This window comes from Oreochromis niloticus, linkage group LG6 (genome assembly GCF_001858045.2).
Source record: "Oreochromis niloticus isolate F11D_XX linkage group LG6, O_niloticus_UMD_NMBU, whole genome shotgun sequence".
Taxonomy (NCBI): Eukaryota; Metazoa; Chordata; class Actinopteri; order Cichliformes; family Cichlidae; genus Oreochromis; species Oreochromis niloticus.
Genome location: NC_031971.2, coordinates 32,386,026 through 32,402,569, shown reverse-complemented (window position 1 = coordinate 32,402,569; position 16,544 = coordinate 32,386,026). Strand labels below are relative to the sequence as shown.

Genomic DNA, 16,544 nt, shown 5'->3' with positions numbered 1-16,544 from the left:
GCTGATCTCCTCCCTCCTCTCTCCTCTCTCACAGGTGTCCCACTGACCGCCTAAAGGTGTCAATAGTTGAGAGTGGCTCATCCCTCCGAGCTCGTTTCTCTGCTCTGCTCTTCCTGCTCCAGGGTGAATACAGAGACATTTATCTTCACTGCAGCCTCAGCCTGTCTAACCAGAGGAACTACAACTGTGTACCAGTGAGTTCCACATTTCGCTTTAGCACTACTCCATAATCCAAAATGGTTTCTCTGGTTTAAATCCTATATCTTTATTCTCATCCTTTTGCCCTTTGTAGTCTTACAGAAGAAGGACACGCCGCTCTGTTTCCAACTCAGCTTCAATGAATTCTGTCACCCTTGAATCGATCACTTGGACCAATATGTCATCTTGACATAATGATTTATACTAAACTAATAACCACTACATCTTCTGTTTCTTCTTACCTTTATTTATTTCTAGGGGAGAAGCCAGCTGAGTGATCAGATAATATACATGCTGACATTAATTTAATATTTATTTGTTTATAAACTAATAAAGGTGCCAATACCTTCTTTGTTTTTGTTTTTTCTGTATAGAGACGATTAGAATATAGAATACATAACACAAATATTTTTTCTTTTTTGTTCCAGTTGGGCTAATACTACTGTTTTTGTATATTAGAATGCAAACTATGTAAAATAGTTGTGAACCTGTTCAAAAAAACTGCACTTTGAAACTAACATTACATTGTGGAAATTTCACATTCTTAAAAATCTGTTTTGCAAATTAAAATTTCATAAATTTCTATATTAGAAAAATGAAGAAATTGTGGAGGTCTTTTAATTAACATTCCCTAAATAATTACAAACCAAATATGCCAGAGTTTAAAATTTAAAAAAAAACACACACATATTTTTTTGCTAAAGGTCCACAGATAAATATTTTTTTTAAAATAGTGGTCACCTTCAAAATAAAAGCAATCAATTCTCTGATTGGAGAATTTGTGATTGGAGTGTGTTTGGTCCCTGAAATGGAACAAATTCTATGACATGTACCTATTTACATTTGAATCCTAATTTGCCACTGACCTAATGCAGGCCAGTCATGGCTTGCGTAAGGCTTCATTTTTGTTTCTTTTATTTCAAACAGTTTTCTGAACGATACTTGTACGCATCTCCGGGGTTTTTGTCATGGCCGTGCGGCCCATTTTGTGACAATGGTCTTGTTGGTTGTGGTCAGTGTTTGTATAAGAAGTGTACAGTCTAAGGAGCTTGGAAAGAAAAGTGTCTGGACTTCTTTAAATTGCTTGAAGACGTTTCACCTCTCATCCGAGAAGCTTCTTCATTTTTAGGGTCACATGGTGGAGAGTCCCAGATTTAAGCCCCATGGGAGTATCCCTCCAAAGAGGGACAAAAGGACCCCCTGATGATCCTCTACCTAATCACATGAGCCTAGGTGTGAAAACGGGTGTGGGTCACAATCAGCCAAGGTTTCAGGTGAGCTCATTGTGAAACCTGGCCCCACCCTATCATGTGATTTCCTGAGGTCAGATGGCCCATAGTGTGAGTGGGCGTTAAGGTGTCTGGGAAGGGATCTCAAAACTGGATTATAGATGGAAGACAGTTGGTGTCGTAAGCCACCGCCTCTGTTCAAAGATGGTCGCTCACATGGGACATAAATGGCTTCTTTCACTCCTCTTTCAAACCATCTGTCTTCTCTGTCCAAAATGGGAACATTGGCATCCTTGAAAGAGTGACCTTTGTCCTTTAGATGCAGATGGACCAGGTGGCTCTTCTATGTTGTGCCATGCGCTTATGAAATGGCTGTTTGGTCTCTCCAATGTAGAGGTCTGAGCATTCCTTGCTACACTGTACAGCATACACTACATTGTTAAGTTTTTGTTTAGGAGTTTTGTCTTTGGGATGAACCAGTTTCTGTCTGTGTGTTGCTGGGTCTGAAATGCACTGGGATGTCGTGCTTGGAGAGTTTTCAGGCTCTGTCACTCACCTCAGCCGACTGCTCTGAAGTGAGCGCCGGGAGCATGGATGCCATTTCCTCTTTGAAGAATAAGCCAGCCGGCTGGGCAGCGGTACCTCTGGTGAGCCGGGCAGGTGGGCAGCCGCAGTTGGGGGGGTGAAGGTGGAGAGTGTTGAGGGGAAAATCCTTTATCAGTGGATGTAGAGAGTCTGATAGCCAAGGAATGCCGGAAAAGCATACTCCGCTACGATCTTCATAACTGTCCCTTTTCAGCCACTTTTTTTGCAGAAAACCTCCACGGTGTGAATTAATTCCTCCCTGAGCTCAGCACAGGGGTTGAGTGTCAGTCTGTCATTGTTGGGTCATTCTGTCATGGTCTGCGCTGGTGGACTGTGTGGAGTGGAGAGTGGACCCAAACCCAGACACAAATATGTGCTTTCTTAACAATGTTCTTTCCTGAATGGCTTAAAGTTGGGTTTTATTTGGATGTCCAACTTTTCAGTACTTACCATTGAAAAGTGCGGTAAGAAGTTACTGCCAAATTTTTGTCATAATGGAACAAAGAAGTAGTCAATCACTGATTTATAAACAAACAAACAAAAACAGTAAAACATGAACAAGGAATTGACTGAAGAAATATTGTGTAACGGTATTTATTCCACTAAGTAATGATAAGAAGTGACATGCCAGTATAATAAAAATGCAGTACGGTAAGTTGAACTGGGAAATGATAACAGTCAATCAAATATAGGCCACAAAGGGAGGCACTCCTGTTTTCCAAGAGGCCAACTTGATTTATAAAATCCAACCTTTTCAAAGCCAGTTGGAAAAATATAGAGAACAACACACAAAAGAACAAACATGTTGTACAGTGTGGTGTCAGGTGACGAAGGCCTAAACATGGAACACACTGGACAAGAGACGGTCAAACTAAAACAGGAAACACAAGAAGCACACACAAAGACACTGACTACTACAGGGAACAGAGCGAGGGACGAGAGAGACACAGAGACACGGCTGGGAAAACAGGCAACTAAAGCAGGACAGTGACAGGCAAACAAACATGAAGACAAGACTGACTTAACTGGGAGATGCTGAGGGAAGGACACAGAGATGACACAAGGACCTGAAAGCGACAACATAACAAACCAGAGAACCTAAACTAGAAATGCAGAAAAACATAAGTCACACAGAGAATAAATAATAAAGATATAAATAAGACTCAAAAATCCATTAATACAAAACCACTGGGTCAACGACCTGGGTACCCTAACATGTGGTCTACAAGTTTTAACAATGGCATATTTTTTGTATTTTCCCCTCTGTTTGCCACTACAGGTGATTTTAAAGGGAAAATCATGATGTGACTGGAATGCAGACTTTAATTCAGGTTTAACAAAAATATTGCATTCAGTCTTTATAAATTAAAGCTATTTTTATACATCCATATACCCAAAATGAATTGGAAATTTGATAAACAATTGGATGGCAAAGGCTTGTTCTCTTGATGTTCTATGACAAATTAAGCAGATAAAAGATTTGGAGTTGGAACTTGGATTTGAATTTGTATATTTGGGAGCTGTTCACTAAAACTCTCAATACTGAGGTTCAAAGTGATGTCAATACAATTGAAGGAAGCTGAAAAAACAATATAAAGCTATTAATGAGTTATTAACACCTTTAGGAGTGGCAAAATCAATAATCCGGTGCGTTCTTAAAAAGAATGAATGCACTGACCAGCTGAGGCCTGAAGGACCTCAGAAGACTTCTAAAGTTGATAATCACAGAGTTCTTTACAGACATCAAATTATGACTCTGATTGTTGTACCATAAAAATTATTGACGCAGGCTTTGTGGATGTGCCAGTTCAGTTTGAATGTGACCTTATTTTCTTCTTTAGATTAATAAGTAACTTAATTTTCATTCTCGCGCATTAGGTGCATGATTCCTGGGACTATCCTGCAACAAAAGTGAGGCTAAGAATATGTGTCATGGGTTTGGGTTTCTGTTCTTTGAATGTGTTTTAATTAGTGCTGTCAGCTAACGCGTTAACGAGCTAACCGCACTAACGCGTTGACGCCGTGCAGCCCCATGCATGGGACTATCCGCGCTAACTCGCTCACGGAGTTTCCCCGCGTTAATGTGGTTATGGCGTTAATGTCATTTTCATGAGATTAACGCTCACAGCACTAGTTTTAATATATAAACTTTGTTCTTCTTCATTTCTGTTAGCTTTCTGTTAGCTTTACTTGCTGGCTTTCGCTTCAGTTTTCTGCCACACCTGTTCACAATCAGTTAATTAGAGTCTCCAATATACTATGATTCTGTGTTTCCCTGATCAATTAAACACCAGGAAGATGTTTCAATCAAACACTGGAGGCCATCTTTGAGCACAGACTGCTCATGAGCTTCAGTAGGTGAAGGTCCAGGCTTGAAACATGTTCTGACATTCAGAAAATCTTAAATGGGTTTATTGGGGGTCAAATTCTGTTTGTGAGAGGCTTGGCTCTCCAACCTTCCCGTGCAGAATGAGAAGGCTGCTGATCCAGGAAACAGGAAACACTTTTCCTAAGATGTTGGGAGGTGGAGAGGAGAGACAGTAGTGACATAAGAGTGATAACTGGAGGACACGTAATGATTTGGCAAGGTGAGTTGATCACAAACAGGAAACAAGGTTCAAAACTCAAGGTTGCCTTAACTGTTCATCTACGGGAAATTTGTTTGGAAGCAAGAGTTCACATACTTGAGTGATAGAGTGACACATTCAGCGATACATTCAATGATTTGCTTTATTCTTTCAGTGTGTCCTGTTCATTTTCAGAACAACAGAATAAACACGAGAAACAGGAAAGATGCTGCAATGAAACGTTTTAAATCACTACAACAAGTTTCTGATTGTGTCCAGGCTCATTTATAAGCCTGTCCATTTTGACTTGTGCATCCTTGTGTTGTCAGAGGAGCTGATTATTTTCAACAAATAAAGCTCAGCACTGTGAGAGGAAAAACAAACAAACAAGCAAACAAACATTAACTTTATGACATCTTAACAAGTGATTAATAATTCTATAACAATAATTTTAACAAGTAAAACACAGGGAGAACAGAAAGGTCCCAGCCAGGTAGTGGAATCAACCCAGGACCATCTTGCTGTGAGGCAACAGTGCTAACCACTGTGCCACATGTAAAGCTGACTTTATTCATGATGAAGATCAAAATACCCCAAGCCTATAATGAAGTCTAATTATGTTTGACTGTGGTTATTTCACATCTAACGACAGTCAAAGTGGTAAATACTTCCCGAGAGATACAAACAGGGTTGTAGCACATGACTCTGGAGCCCCATTTGAGAGTTCTTTCTTTCTTAATGTCACAGTGTGCAGAAGCAGACTGTGTGGAGTGGAGAATAAAGGACCCAAATGCAGACAAAGTGTGGAAACAAACTTAATATTAACTGAAAACAAGCCATTTATTAAAGGCTGGATTTAAACGAGGGGCAAAGGCAAAACTAAATATTAACCTAAACTGGGTGAGCTAAGGCTAAACTTAAAAAAACCATGAGCATCTTGACATGAAAAACGTGAAACATGAAGACTTAGAAACATGATGAGAAACAACAGACGACCTGACAAGGAATGAATGAAAACACACAGGCTAAATACACACAGGAGGTGATCAGGGGAAGTGGAAACACATGGGGAAACAGCTGATTCGAATGAACATAATGATGCCACAGGGGAAGTAAAACTAAACACAATTAGCACGGGACACCAGAACTTTTCAAAATCAAACAGGAAACATGATGAGATGCAGACACAACACAAGCTTGACAACATAGGACACGCAGACAAGAAACACATGAAGGCCAAGGGAGACTTAAACACGGGGGTGAAGACACAAGGAGAATCTAATAAACAATGACCTATAAAAAGGCAACATAGGCAAAATGGAAATGAACTTAGATAACCTAAAGAACTTAAACATAAACCATTAACATCAAAATATATTAAAACTCAAAATGCTGGGTCAATTGACCCAGGATCGTGACACTTAATTCATATCTCTCACACACGTTTTGATATATATATACATATATATATATATATATATGTATATATATATATATATACATATATATATATATATATATATATATATATATATATATATGTATATATATATATATATATATATATATATATATATATACGTATATATATATATATATATATATATATATATATACGTATATATATGTATATATATATATATATATATATATATATATATATACACATATATATATACATATATATATATATATATATATATATATATATATATATATACATACATATATATATATATACATATATATATATATATATATACATTTTTAAATCATCATTTTTAAAAACTTGTTTCTTAACATGCTGTAGTCAACAATTATTTTATGGTTAAATGAATTTTAATTGGAGAGTCAAGCTTATGAGTATATTTTTTCTTTATTTTTTATTAAGGATTTATGATTCTTCTGGTATAGTTCGGTATAGTTTTCTGACACTAACATGCTCTGTCCTCTCCTTATTCTTTTCACCATTCTTTCCTCTCTTTTCACTTCCATCATCCTCTGTCACATCTTCTTGCTCACTATCTGCTATACAGACAGACTTTTGCGTACATTCTCAACCTGTTTGGTGCTAAGGCACTCAGAGGTTGTAATGTGGAAAATTCTAGTTTTCACATTTTCACATTTACATTTAGGTGTTTAGAATCTGTAGGATTTTGTATAACCTTTGTTTGCTTAGATGAATTGTGTATATGTGTCAATATGACCTTGTTAAAACTGCTTAGCTTTGCTTAACGATGTTTCACTATGTTATCTGCTAACTGTTTTGCTCTGTAGGATGAAACTCTCAGGAAAGCCAGCGCCAGGTGCTGGCCTGGGAAAAGATAGTGGGAGTCGCTCTCGGCCCAGCAACAGTCCATGGGACAAAAGACTGTTGTAACTGAAAAGATACAGAGAGTTGTGTGCGAGGGTATAAAAGACACCTGCAACATGTCAAGGGCAGAGCTCTCATGATTGTAGAACTGTTCAGCAAGACTAAATGCTGTGGGTCACAGGTGGGTTGTGAAGTTGCCGGACTTCCATTTTGACATCAAGTATTGACCAGGAAAGAGGAACACTGATGCTGATATGTTGTCCAGGAACCCAGTGAACCTGAAGCACCAGATGGATGATCATGCAAAGGCAGTGTCACCGGAGGTGGTCTCTGCTGTGTGGCAGGGGACAGAAATGGTACAAATCTATGACGTTCCCTGGGTGTCTGCATTGCAACTAAATGGCGATGATGGAAATGCTGTACCATCAGATAGTGTTTCAAGCAAAGTTTTTAGAGCTGCACTACAAGCAGCTCTAAAAACCAAGGAATTATGGATTTGAGCAACTGGTCTCTAAATGCAATTGACACCTTCTTCTCGATGGGAAGCCTGGGCTCGGGGAGCCTGACTGTCCTGCAGGAACGTTTGCTCCTGGATAAACGATGGACGGATGTGAGAAGTGTCATGTGCCTGGCAACACTCTCAATGCAGGACGTTGAAGACATCTACCTATTCAGAACCCTGATAACGGGGTTCTTGCTGATTGGAGCTGGCACGTCCCTGGCTTATCGATGAATAATGAAAGCAGTTACAGCTGCTCAAAATCCCACAAGGCTGGCCGGCATGATTGAGACTGTAGGTAGAGCCACAAGCACTCAGACTGTGCTTTTTGAACGCAATATGGATAAAATCATGGAGAAGCTTGTAGCTCTCTAACAGGAAATTGATAGACTTGGGACTAGTGATGGACATTAGATCAACTGCGAAACTGGAATGCAGTTCCTTGCCCTAACCCAAACCCAAACAACTACTATCTTCATGTGATCTCCCAAAGCTGGAACAACAATTCTCCCAGATTACAAGACTGTGTACAACTCTCTGCTCTATCCTCCTACTTCTTCAAGGTCACCTGCGTTGGCTTGGGGATTGTTGACTTTTGCCTAAAACTAGGTGAAAGGGCACTCTCTCTGGAGTTGGACACCCCCCTCTCCAAATGCCTCCGAAGCTTACTTCCACCCGATGCAGTCAGGCGGATCTGCGTCCAGCGCCGGAGCATGGCTGCAGGACCGGATGGCTGTTGTCTACATCGGCTCGAGAACAGTTCTACATGGAGCAAGATGAAGCAAGATGTTGAGAACTACGTGACAAAAAAATGCCTGTGCAGAGCACTTAGAAAAAAAAGCTGTAAAAATGTTATTGACAAACTTTTCTCGTAAGGGAAAGAATGCTATCAAGAATGCTATCAAAAGAAGCTATCATTAACTTAAATATAGCAAAGCATAAACTGGAATTGACTTAAGAAATATCATGTAATGCTATTTATTCCGATAAGAAGTGATGATACAGAATCATAAAAATGCAATAAATCGGATTGGGTCAGCCAAGTTCGAAGCAGATTCAAAGAGAGCCATTCCTGCTTTCCAACGAGACAGTTTGACAGATGAAAATCAAGTTTTTTAAAGTCACATAAATACAAATAAACTGAGAAATATATGCATGATGATCAGTGTTAAAGTTCACCTGGCATCAATAGAAAGATTTTCAGGTGACAATTGGACAAATGGAACTTGAGATAAGATTATTAGGTCAAACAACACATTCAAATGTCAGGAATAGTTTCATAATGGAGAACTATTAGTTCAGGAAGTTATAAAAGACCTATTTGGAAGAGACATTGTTGCTGGAACGTGGAAATATCATGTTTCAACTCTGACCTGAGTCTGATTGTTGTACCATAAAAATTACTGACTCAGGCTTTGTGGATGTGTCGGTTCAGTTTGAATGTGACCTTTTTTTTCTTCTTTAGATTAATAAGTAACTCCTTTGATGTCATATGAATAAGTTCTCTGTCTTACCCACTTATATATTTCACCATCAATCACTTCGATTTGTCCTTTGCACACAGAAACAGGCCTATAAATTCTCATGTGAGAATTCTCACTCATCCTCACTGTGAGCTTAAGTGCTGGATTCTCAGACTCTCTCCAGGGTAAGTACAGACAGATCAGAAGTTATAGATTTTATGCAGAATAAGATGACATATGAAAATGCAGTTTTAAAACATATCTTTTGTCTTTTTTGTCTAGTTTGAGTCGTGGATGTGATTAATTATGGGAGCACCTGCTGGACTGTTCTTACTCATACTTGTACACATTTTCACAAGAAGCTATTCAGGTAAATTATTTCTACTTAGACATAAACTCACTGTGTAGTTGTCTTCTCCTTTTTCAAATATGGATGAGCTATAATTAAGACAATAATTAAATATTTGCTGCAGACAAATTATAATGGCCAGCAACAAGTCACACGTATCAGTACAGCTACGGAAATCACAAATGTGGACATGTTGATTTTAATGTCTTACATGTATTTAAGTGCATGCTGTGACTATTCTTTGTGCAGGGACTCCTGTTACAAGCTGTGATTCATGTCATGATGAAGCCACCTGCTTGGAGTCACGAGAAAGAGGCGACACCTTCGCCGGCCACGCCCTCTCTTGTGTCTGTAAAGATGGCTTTGTAGGTGATGGCCTCACCTGCTATGACCCAAAAGTTTGCAGTGACTCTTCTTGCTGTGACCGAGGTTACCACTGGTCCTCAGAGAAGGGCTGTGTGGACACTGACGAGTGTTCCCTCTCAAACTCACCGTGCACACCACCTCAGATTTGTCACAACACACCAGGCTCATATGAATGTCTGGAGACTTCCTCCGAGAGCAAATCAGAGGTCTCTTCCCAGTCTGTCCTGTTTCCCTGTGGAAACACAGTTTGTCCTTCAGGCATGGACTGCATCAATTCCCAATGTGTGGACCCCTGTCAGAACTACACAACACTGAATGATGACTGGCGTTCAACAAATAACACAAATACTCAGGTCCTACACTGTGATCAAGATATAAACTGGCAAGGCTGGTATCGCCTGTTTCTGGACCAAACCAGTGCTCGTATTCCAGAGTGGTGTGTGGAATCAAACAGGTGTGGAACCCATGCGCCTTTGTGGATAACACAACCTCATCCCACACGGTCAGGTGAAATTGTAAATCGCACTGTGTGCAATGTTTGGAGTGGCAGCTGCTGCTATTTTCAGCCACACACCATCCATGTCAAAAGTTGCTATGGAAACTACTATGTCTACAAACTTGTGAAGCCATTCACATGCCATCTTGCATACTGTACAGGTAATGTTACACTGTAAATATAATTAAACTGATTCAGTGGGTTAACTTGATTCTCAGTGTATTATTATTATTATTATTATATATTGTTGTTGTTCTTGTTGTTGCAAACAGAGGTCAACACAGAAGACCCTGAGGTTCCCACGTCAACACCGACACCACCTACGACAACACCAGTGGGAAACAGCACAGCAGTCGAGGGCGAGGTCCGTCTGGTTAATGGAAACAGCTCCTGCTCTGGCAGGGTGGAGATCTTCCACAGTGGACAGTGGGGGACGGTGTGTGACGATGCCTGGGGCCTGGTGGATGCTCAGGTGGTGTGCAGACAGCTGGGCTGTGGCAGGGTCTTCTCAGCACCAACAAACGCGCGATTTGGACAGGGCAGCGGACCCATCTGGTTGGATGAAGTCACATGCACAGGCAGCGAATCAAAGCTCTCTGAGTGCCGCCACGAAGGGTTTGGATCTCATAACTGTGCCCACTCTGAGGATGCTGGTGTCGTCTGTGAAGGTAAATATGAACATGTGGAGCTAAAGAAAGTGAAATCCAACTTTGTTAGTGTGTGCATTTGGGATTAGACTGAACTAAGATCATTTGTACTTATATACTAATACAGGTTTTTATCCACACAGTGATTGTTTCTTTCAGTCATGAATTATGAGAAATTTTTCAATTAAAGATAAACTTACTATGATGATATTTCCATGAATCCACAGACACTGCTATTGAATTACCAACAAATTAGAAATAAATTCAAAATAACATGTTGTCACCTGTCAGCCAAATTGAATGAAAGAGTAGAAAGATGATTATGTCGTTTTTATATTATTCTAATAAGTCCACAATTCATCTGAAGTACCTCCCATAGACAGTGTTCCTTCTTTTGGTTTTCTATTAGCTGCTTCATCAGTGAGGCTGGTCAACGGTCAGAACCGCTGCTCTGGCAGAGTGGAGATCTTCAATAATGGACAGTGGGGCACAGTGTGTGATGATTCCTGGGACCTGAATGATGCCAACGTGGTGTGCAGACAGCTGGGCTGTGGAAGCGCTCGTTCAGCACTACAAAATGCAGCTTTTGGACAGGGCAGCGGACCCATCTGGTTGGACGATGTAGACTGTTTTGGAAATGAACCATCAATAACTGACTGCAGACACAACGGGCTTGGAGTCCACAACTGTGGTCATAACGAAGATGCCGGCATCATCTGTGAAGGTAAATTTTATGCATATTTCAGGTACCCTCTGCTTCTTACTGCTGACATCTAACTGATGATAAAAATTGATGAGTCTGTGCACAGAGTATGAATTGAGTTTGATTCCCAGTGAGAAAACAATAATGTCGAGATCTATGAACAAGAGCTTATCCTCATTAATGTTGATAGAAATGCAGACCAAGTTTGTCTTTTGAGTTGACAGACACTTTTCTTTCAGTCCAACCAGGAATCAATAGCACTGTTTTTCCCACAACATCAAGGCCACAGACTTTTAGCACCACACATGTGCCCACTAACATCTCTACCACAACACCAGTGGGAAACAGCACAGCAGTCGAGGGCGAGGTCCGTCTGGTTAATGGAAACAGTTCCTGCTCTGGCAGGGTGGAGATCTTCCACAGTGGACAGTGGGGGACGGTGTGTGACGATGCCTGGGGCCTGGTGGATGCTCAGGTGGTGTGCAGACAGCTGGGCTGTGGCAGGGTCTTCTCAGCACCAACAAACGCGCGATTTGGACAGGGCAGCGGACCCATCTGGTTGGATGAAGTCACATGCACAGGCAGCGAATCAAAGCTCTCTGAGTGCCGCCACGAAGGGTTTGGATCTCATGACTGTGCCCACTCTGAGGATGCTGGTGTCGTCTGTGAAGGTAAATATGAACATGTGGAGCTAAAGAAAGTGAAATCCAACTTTGTTAGTGTGTGCATTTGGGATTAGACTGAACTAAGATCATTTGTACTTATATACTAATACAGGTTTTTATCCACACAGTGATTTTTTCTTTCAGTCATGAATTATGAGAAATTTTTCAATTAAAGATAAACTTACTATGATGATATTTCCATGAATCCACAGACACTGCTATTGAATTACCAACAAATTAGAAATAAATTCAAAATAACATGTTGTCACCTGTCAGCCAAATTGAAAGAAAGAGTAGAAAGATAATTATGTCGTTTTTATATTATTCTAATAAGTCCACAATTCATCTGAAGTACCTCCCATAGACAGTGTTCCTTCTTTTGGTTTTCTATTAGCTGCTTCATCAGTGAGGCTGGTCAACGGTCAGAACCGCTGCTCTGGCAGAGTGGAGATCTTCAATAATGGACAGTGGGGCACAGTGTGTGATGATTCCTGGGACCTGAATGATGCCAACGTGGTGTGCAGACAGCTGGGCTGTGGAAGCGCTCGTTCAGCACTACAAAATGCAGCTTTCGGACAGGGCAGCGGACCCATCTGGTTGGACGATGTAGACTGTTTTGGAAATGAACCATCAATAACTGACTGCAGACACAACGGGCTTGGAGTCCACAACTGTGGTCATAACGAAGATGCCGGCATCATCTGTGAAGGTAAATTTTATGCATATTTCAGGTACCCTCTGCTTCTTACTGCTGACATCTAACTGATGATAAAAATTGATGAGTCTGTGCACAGAGTATGAATTGAGTTTGATTCCCAGTGAGAAAACAATAATGTCGAGATCTATGAACAAGAGCTTATCCTCATTAATGTTGATAGAAATGCAGACCAAGTTTGTCTTTTGAGTTGACAGACACTTTTCTTTCAGTCCAACCAGGAATCAATAGCACTGTTTTTCCCACAACATCAAGGCCACAGACTTTTAGCACCACACATGTGCCCACTAACATCTCTACCACAACACCAGTGGGAAACAGCACAGCAGTAGAGGGCGAGGTCCGTCTGGTTAATGGAAACAGTTCCTGCTCTGGCAGGGTGGAGATCTTCCACAGTGGACAGTGGGGGACGGTGTGTGACGATGCCTGGGGCCTGGTGGATGCTCAGGTGGTGTGCAGACAGCTGGGCTGTGGCAGGGTCTTCTCAGCACCAACAAACGCGCGATTTGGACAGGGCAGCGGACCCATCTGGTTGGATGAAGTCACATGCACAGGCAGCGAATCAAAGCTCTCTGAGTGCCGCCACGAAGGGTTTGGATCTCATGACTGTGCCCACTCTGAGGATGCTGGTGTCGTCTGTGAAGGTAAATATGAACATGTGGGGCTAAAGAAAGTGAAATCCAACTTTGTTAGTGTGTGCATTTGGGATTAGACTGAACTAAGATCATTTGTACTTATATACTAATACAGGTTTTTATCCACACAGTAATTTTTTCTCTCAGTCATGAATTATGAGAAATTTTTCAATTAAAGATAAACTTACTATGATGATATTTCCATGAATCCACAGACACTGCTATTGAATTACCAACAAATTAGAAAGAAATTTAAAACAACTTGCCACCTGTCAGCCAAATTGAAAGAAAGAGTAGAAAGATGATTATGTCGTTTTTATATTATTCTAATAAGTCCACCTTTCCTCTGAAGTACTCCATAGACAGTGTTCCTTCTTTTGGTTTTCTATTAGCTGCTTCATCAGTGAGGCTGGTCAATGGTCAGAACCGCTGCTCTGGCAGAGTGGAGATCTTCAATGATGGACAGTGGGGCACAGTGTGTGATGATTCTTGGGACCTGAATGATGCCAACGTGGTGTGCAGACAGCTGGGCTGTGGAAGCGCTCGTTCAGCACTACAAAATGCAGCTTTTGGACAGGGCAGCGGACCCATCTGGTTGGACGATGTAGACTGTTTTGGAAATGAACCATCAATAACTGACTGCAGACACAACGGGCTTGGAGTCCACGACTGTGTTCATTATGAAGATGCCAGTGTTGTATGTGAATGTAAGTAAAAGTTCTTAAATGATGATGATGATGGTTTGAGGAGGTACTCATCTTGGAGTCATTTCGTATTTTCTGTTTCATCTCCTTTCATTTTAAATTTGTGACTTTATGTCTTTTTCTTTGTTTTATTTAGTCCAGCAGCCTCCACTCCAGCCCTCACACTTCATTTGTGGCCGTGATAAAATCCAAGTTGGTCTGCATATGGGCAACATGTCATCCTCCGGTTTGAACCCCTTCTCGGGCAACCTGGCTTCCCGCAAATGTTCCTGGGTCAGAGTCCGTGATGATATTGTTTGGTATGAAGTGGAGGCTCGGGCAGGTGCCTGTGGGAATCTCCTGGAGGTGAAGACTTTTGTTTCTTTCTGTGGTTTAATTATCCCAACAAAACACACTGCTGTCATAATCTGGAACAAATAGTGAATATCTTTAAGTCGAGTAGGTTCTGATCATTGCAGAGTGATATTTACCTGACAAGATTATCTCATGATTGTGTCAGCTGTAGCACATGCTCCTCCATTTTCTCTTCAGATCAACTCTTTTATGTAGACCTCATACACAATCTGTTCTGTGTACAAACATAGGGCATCAAGTCAGTGAACTGCTATGCCTTTTTGAATCTGTTGACGATTGCTGTACTTAAGACTGTGCTGTTGGCCATTTAATTGTTTTTTTAAGAAAAAAGTGAGCAACAGCAGTTAGAGACTAAGGATTCACCGTCTCAAACCGTGTGGACATGTCTCTGGTGATTAGACTTTCTCTAGGTGACATGATTTCTGAACTGACTGAAAATGTCATCATTTGTCTTTCAGACCAACAGCACACATGTCATCTACTCCAACAGTTTATTCATCTACCCTCTGGCTAATTTGTCCTTCACTCTTCCTGTGAGTCTTCCCTTCTCCTGTGTTTATCCCCTGGACACAGACGCCAATCTGAATGTAGCTATCATTCCAGACCTGTAAGTTCATTGAATTTTGCTGTAGCACCACACACCATATGAGGTTCTACAATGCAAGGCTCTTATGTGCATAATTGTATAGTTAATACCCCACTTTTTCAATTATTCTGTTACCAAACAGCAGTATTTATGATAAATTTTATTCTAAAGGTTTTAATTATTTTTAAACAAAGGTACAAGAGATCTGCAAAAACTTCACCGATAAAACAATCTTTAATTTGAATGCGTATGAATCAGAAGTTTGTTTTCTTTCATCAGCAAGGAGCTTTTGAAGGATTATATATCCTCATTCCAGAAAAACATAAAGATCCAAAAGTTTAAAGAGTTCATAAATCTTAACAAGCAAATATAGCAGGCAGTGTTTGAGAGATCATCCTGTAATATAATTTTCTTTCCCTTTGTCAGGTTGACTGGAGGAATTTCAGGTTCAGGTCCGAAAGCTCGAGCCTCCATGTCTCTATTCCACAACTCCAGCTACACTGAGTCTTATCGAGCAGGTCGGGTCTTCCTCCCAGTGGGTTCACCTCTGTATGTGGGCGTCTCTGTGGAGGACACAGATCCAGTTTTGGCAGCTGTTCTGGAGGACTGCTACGCCACTCACTCACCAAACCCTGATGATCCCACACAATATCCTCTCATCAAGAACAAGTATGTGCATCTCTCCAACCTCACCAATGCTTTGTGAGATACAGTGAAGTGTATGGACCCTGCTGATCTCCTCCCTCCTCTCTCACAGGTGTCCCACTGACCGCCAAAAGGTGTCAATAGTTGAGAGTGGCTCATCCCTCCGAGCTCGTTTCTCTGCTCTGCTCTTCCTGCTCCAGGGTCAATACAGAGACATTTATCTTCACTGCAGCCTCAGCCTGTGCAACCAGAGGAACTACAACTGTGTACCAGTGAGTTCCACATTTCGCTTTAGCACTACTCCATAATCCAAAATGGTTTCTCTGGTTTTAATCCTATATCTTTATTCTCATCCTTTTGCCCTTTGTAGTCGTGTACAAGTAGGACACGCCGCTTTGTTTCCAACTCAGCTTCTATAAATCCCGTCACCATTGGACCAATCACTTGTGAGTATGAATAAAAATTTGGATTCAATACTAATGGTTAATGATCTGTCTCAAACCAATAACCACCATTTCTTCTTTTCTATTAGGGAATAGAAGAAGAAGAAATGCATGAACTCATAACATCCAAGTATATCACAAGGACATTCTATGAGGGGATAATAATTTTTTTTAAATTCATCCTTTTTTCAAAGTCATGATATATTATTTAATCCTGTGATATTGTACAATTTAATCAATAATAAAAATCAAGATGTATGTACTTTCTTTCGTATTTGTTTTTATTTTGTATAAAATTGTATGAGTATGTTAAATATATTATATCTAATATTATTACTATGTTCACAAACATTTTTCTTTATTACTGGGACTCTCTGACCA

General features: G+C 40.6%; 1 protein-coding gene across 1 annotated transcript in view; it reads left to right on the top strand.

Moving 5' to 3' along the window:
* The window catches only part of LOC102079104 (deleted in malignant brain tumors 1 protein), a 62,117-nt gene extending 46,998 nt beyond the window's left edge, over nt 1-15,119 (top strand). The window contains exons 9-15 of the mRNA XM_025907977.1: nt 11,123-11,437; nt 11,656-12,087; nt 12,476-12,790; nt 13,009-13,440; nt 13,824-14,138; nt 14,272-14,480; nt 14,948-15,119. Of these exons, the coding sequence (XP_025763762.1) occupies nt 11,123-11,437; nt 11,656-12,087; nt 12,476-12,790; nt 13,009-13,440; nt 13,824-14,138; nt 14,272-14,480; nt 14,948-15,100 (2,171 nt within the window). The 3' untranslated portion in view covers nt 15,101-15,119. The remainder of the gene's footprint in view (nt 1-11,122; nt 11,438-11,655; nt 12,088-12,475; nt 12,791-13,008; nt 13,441-13,823; nt 14,139-14,271; nt 14,481-14,947) is intronic.
* Nucleotides 15,120-16,544: the final 1,425 nt, after the last annotated feature.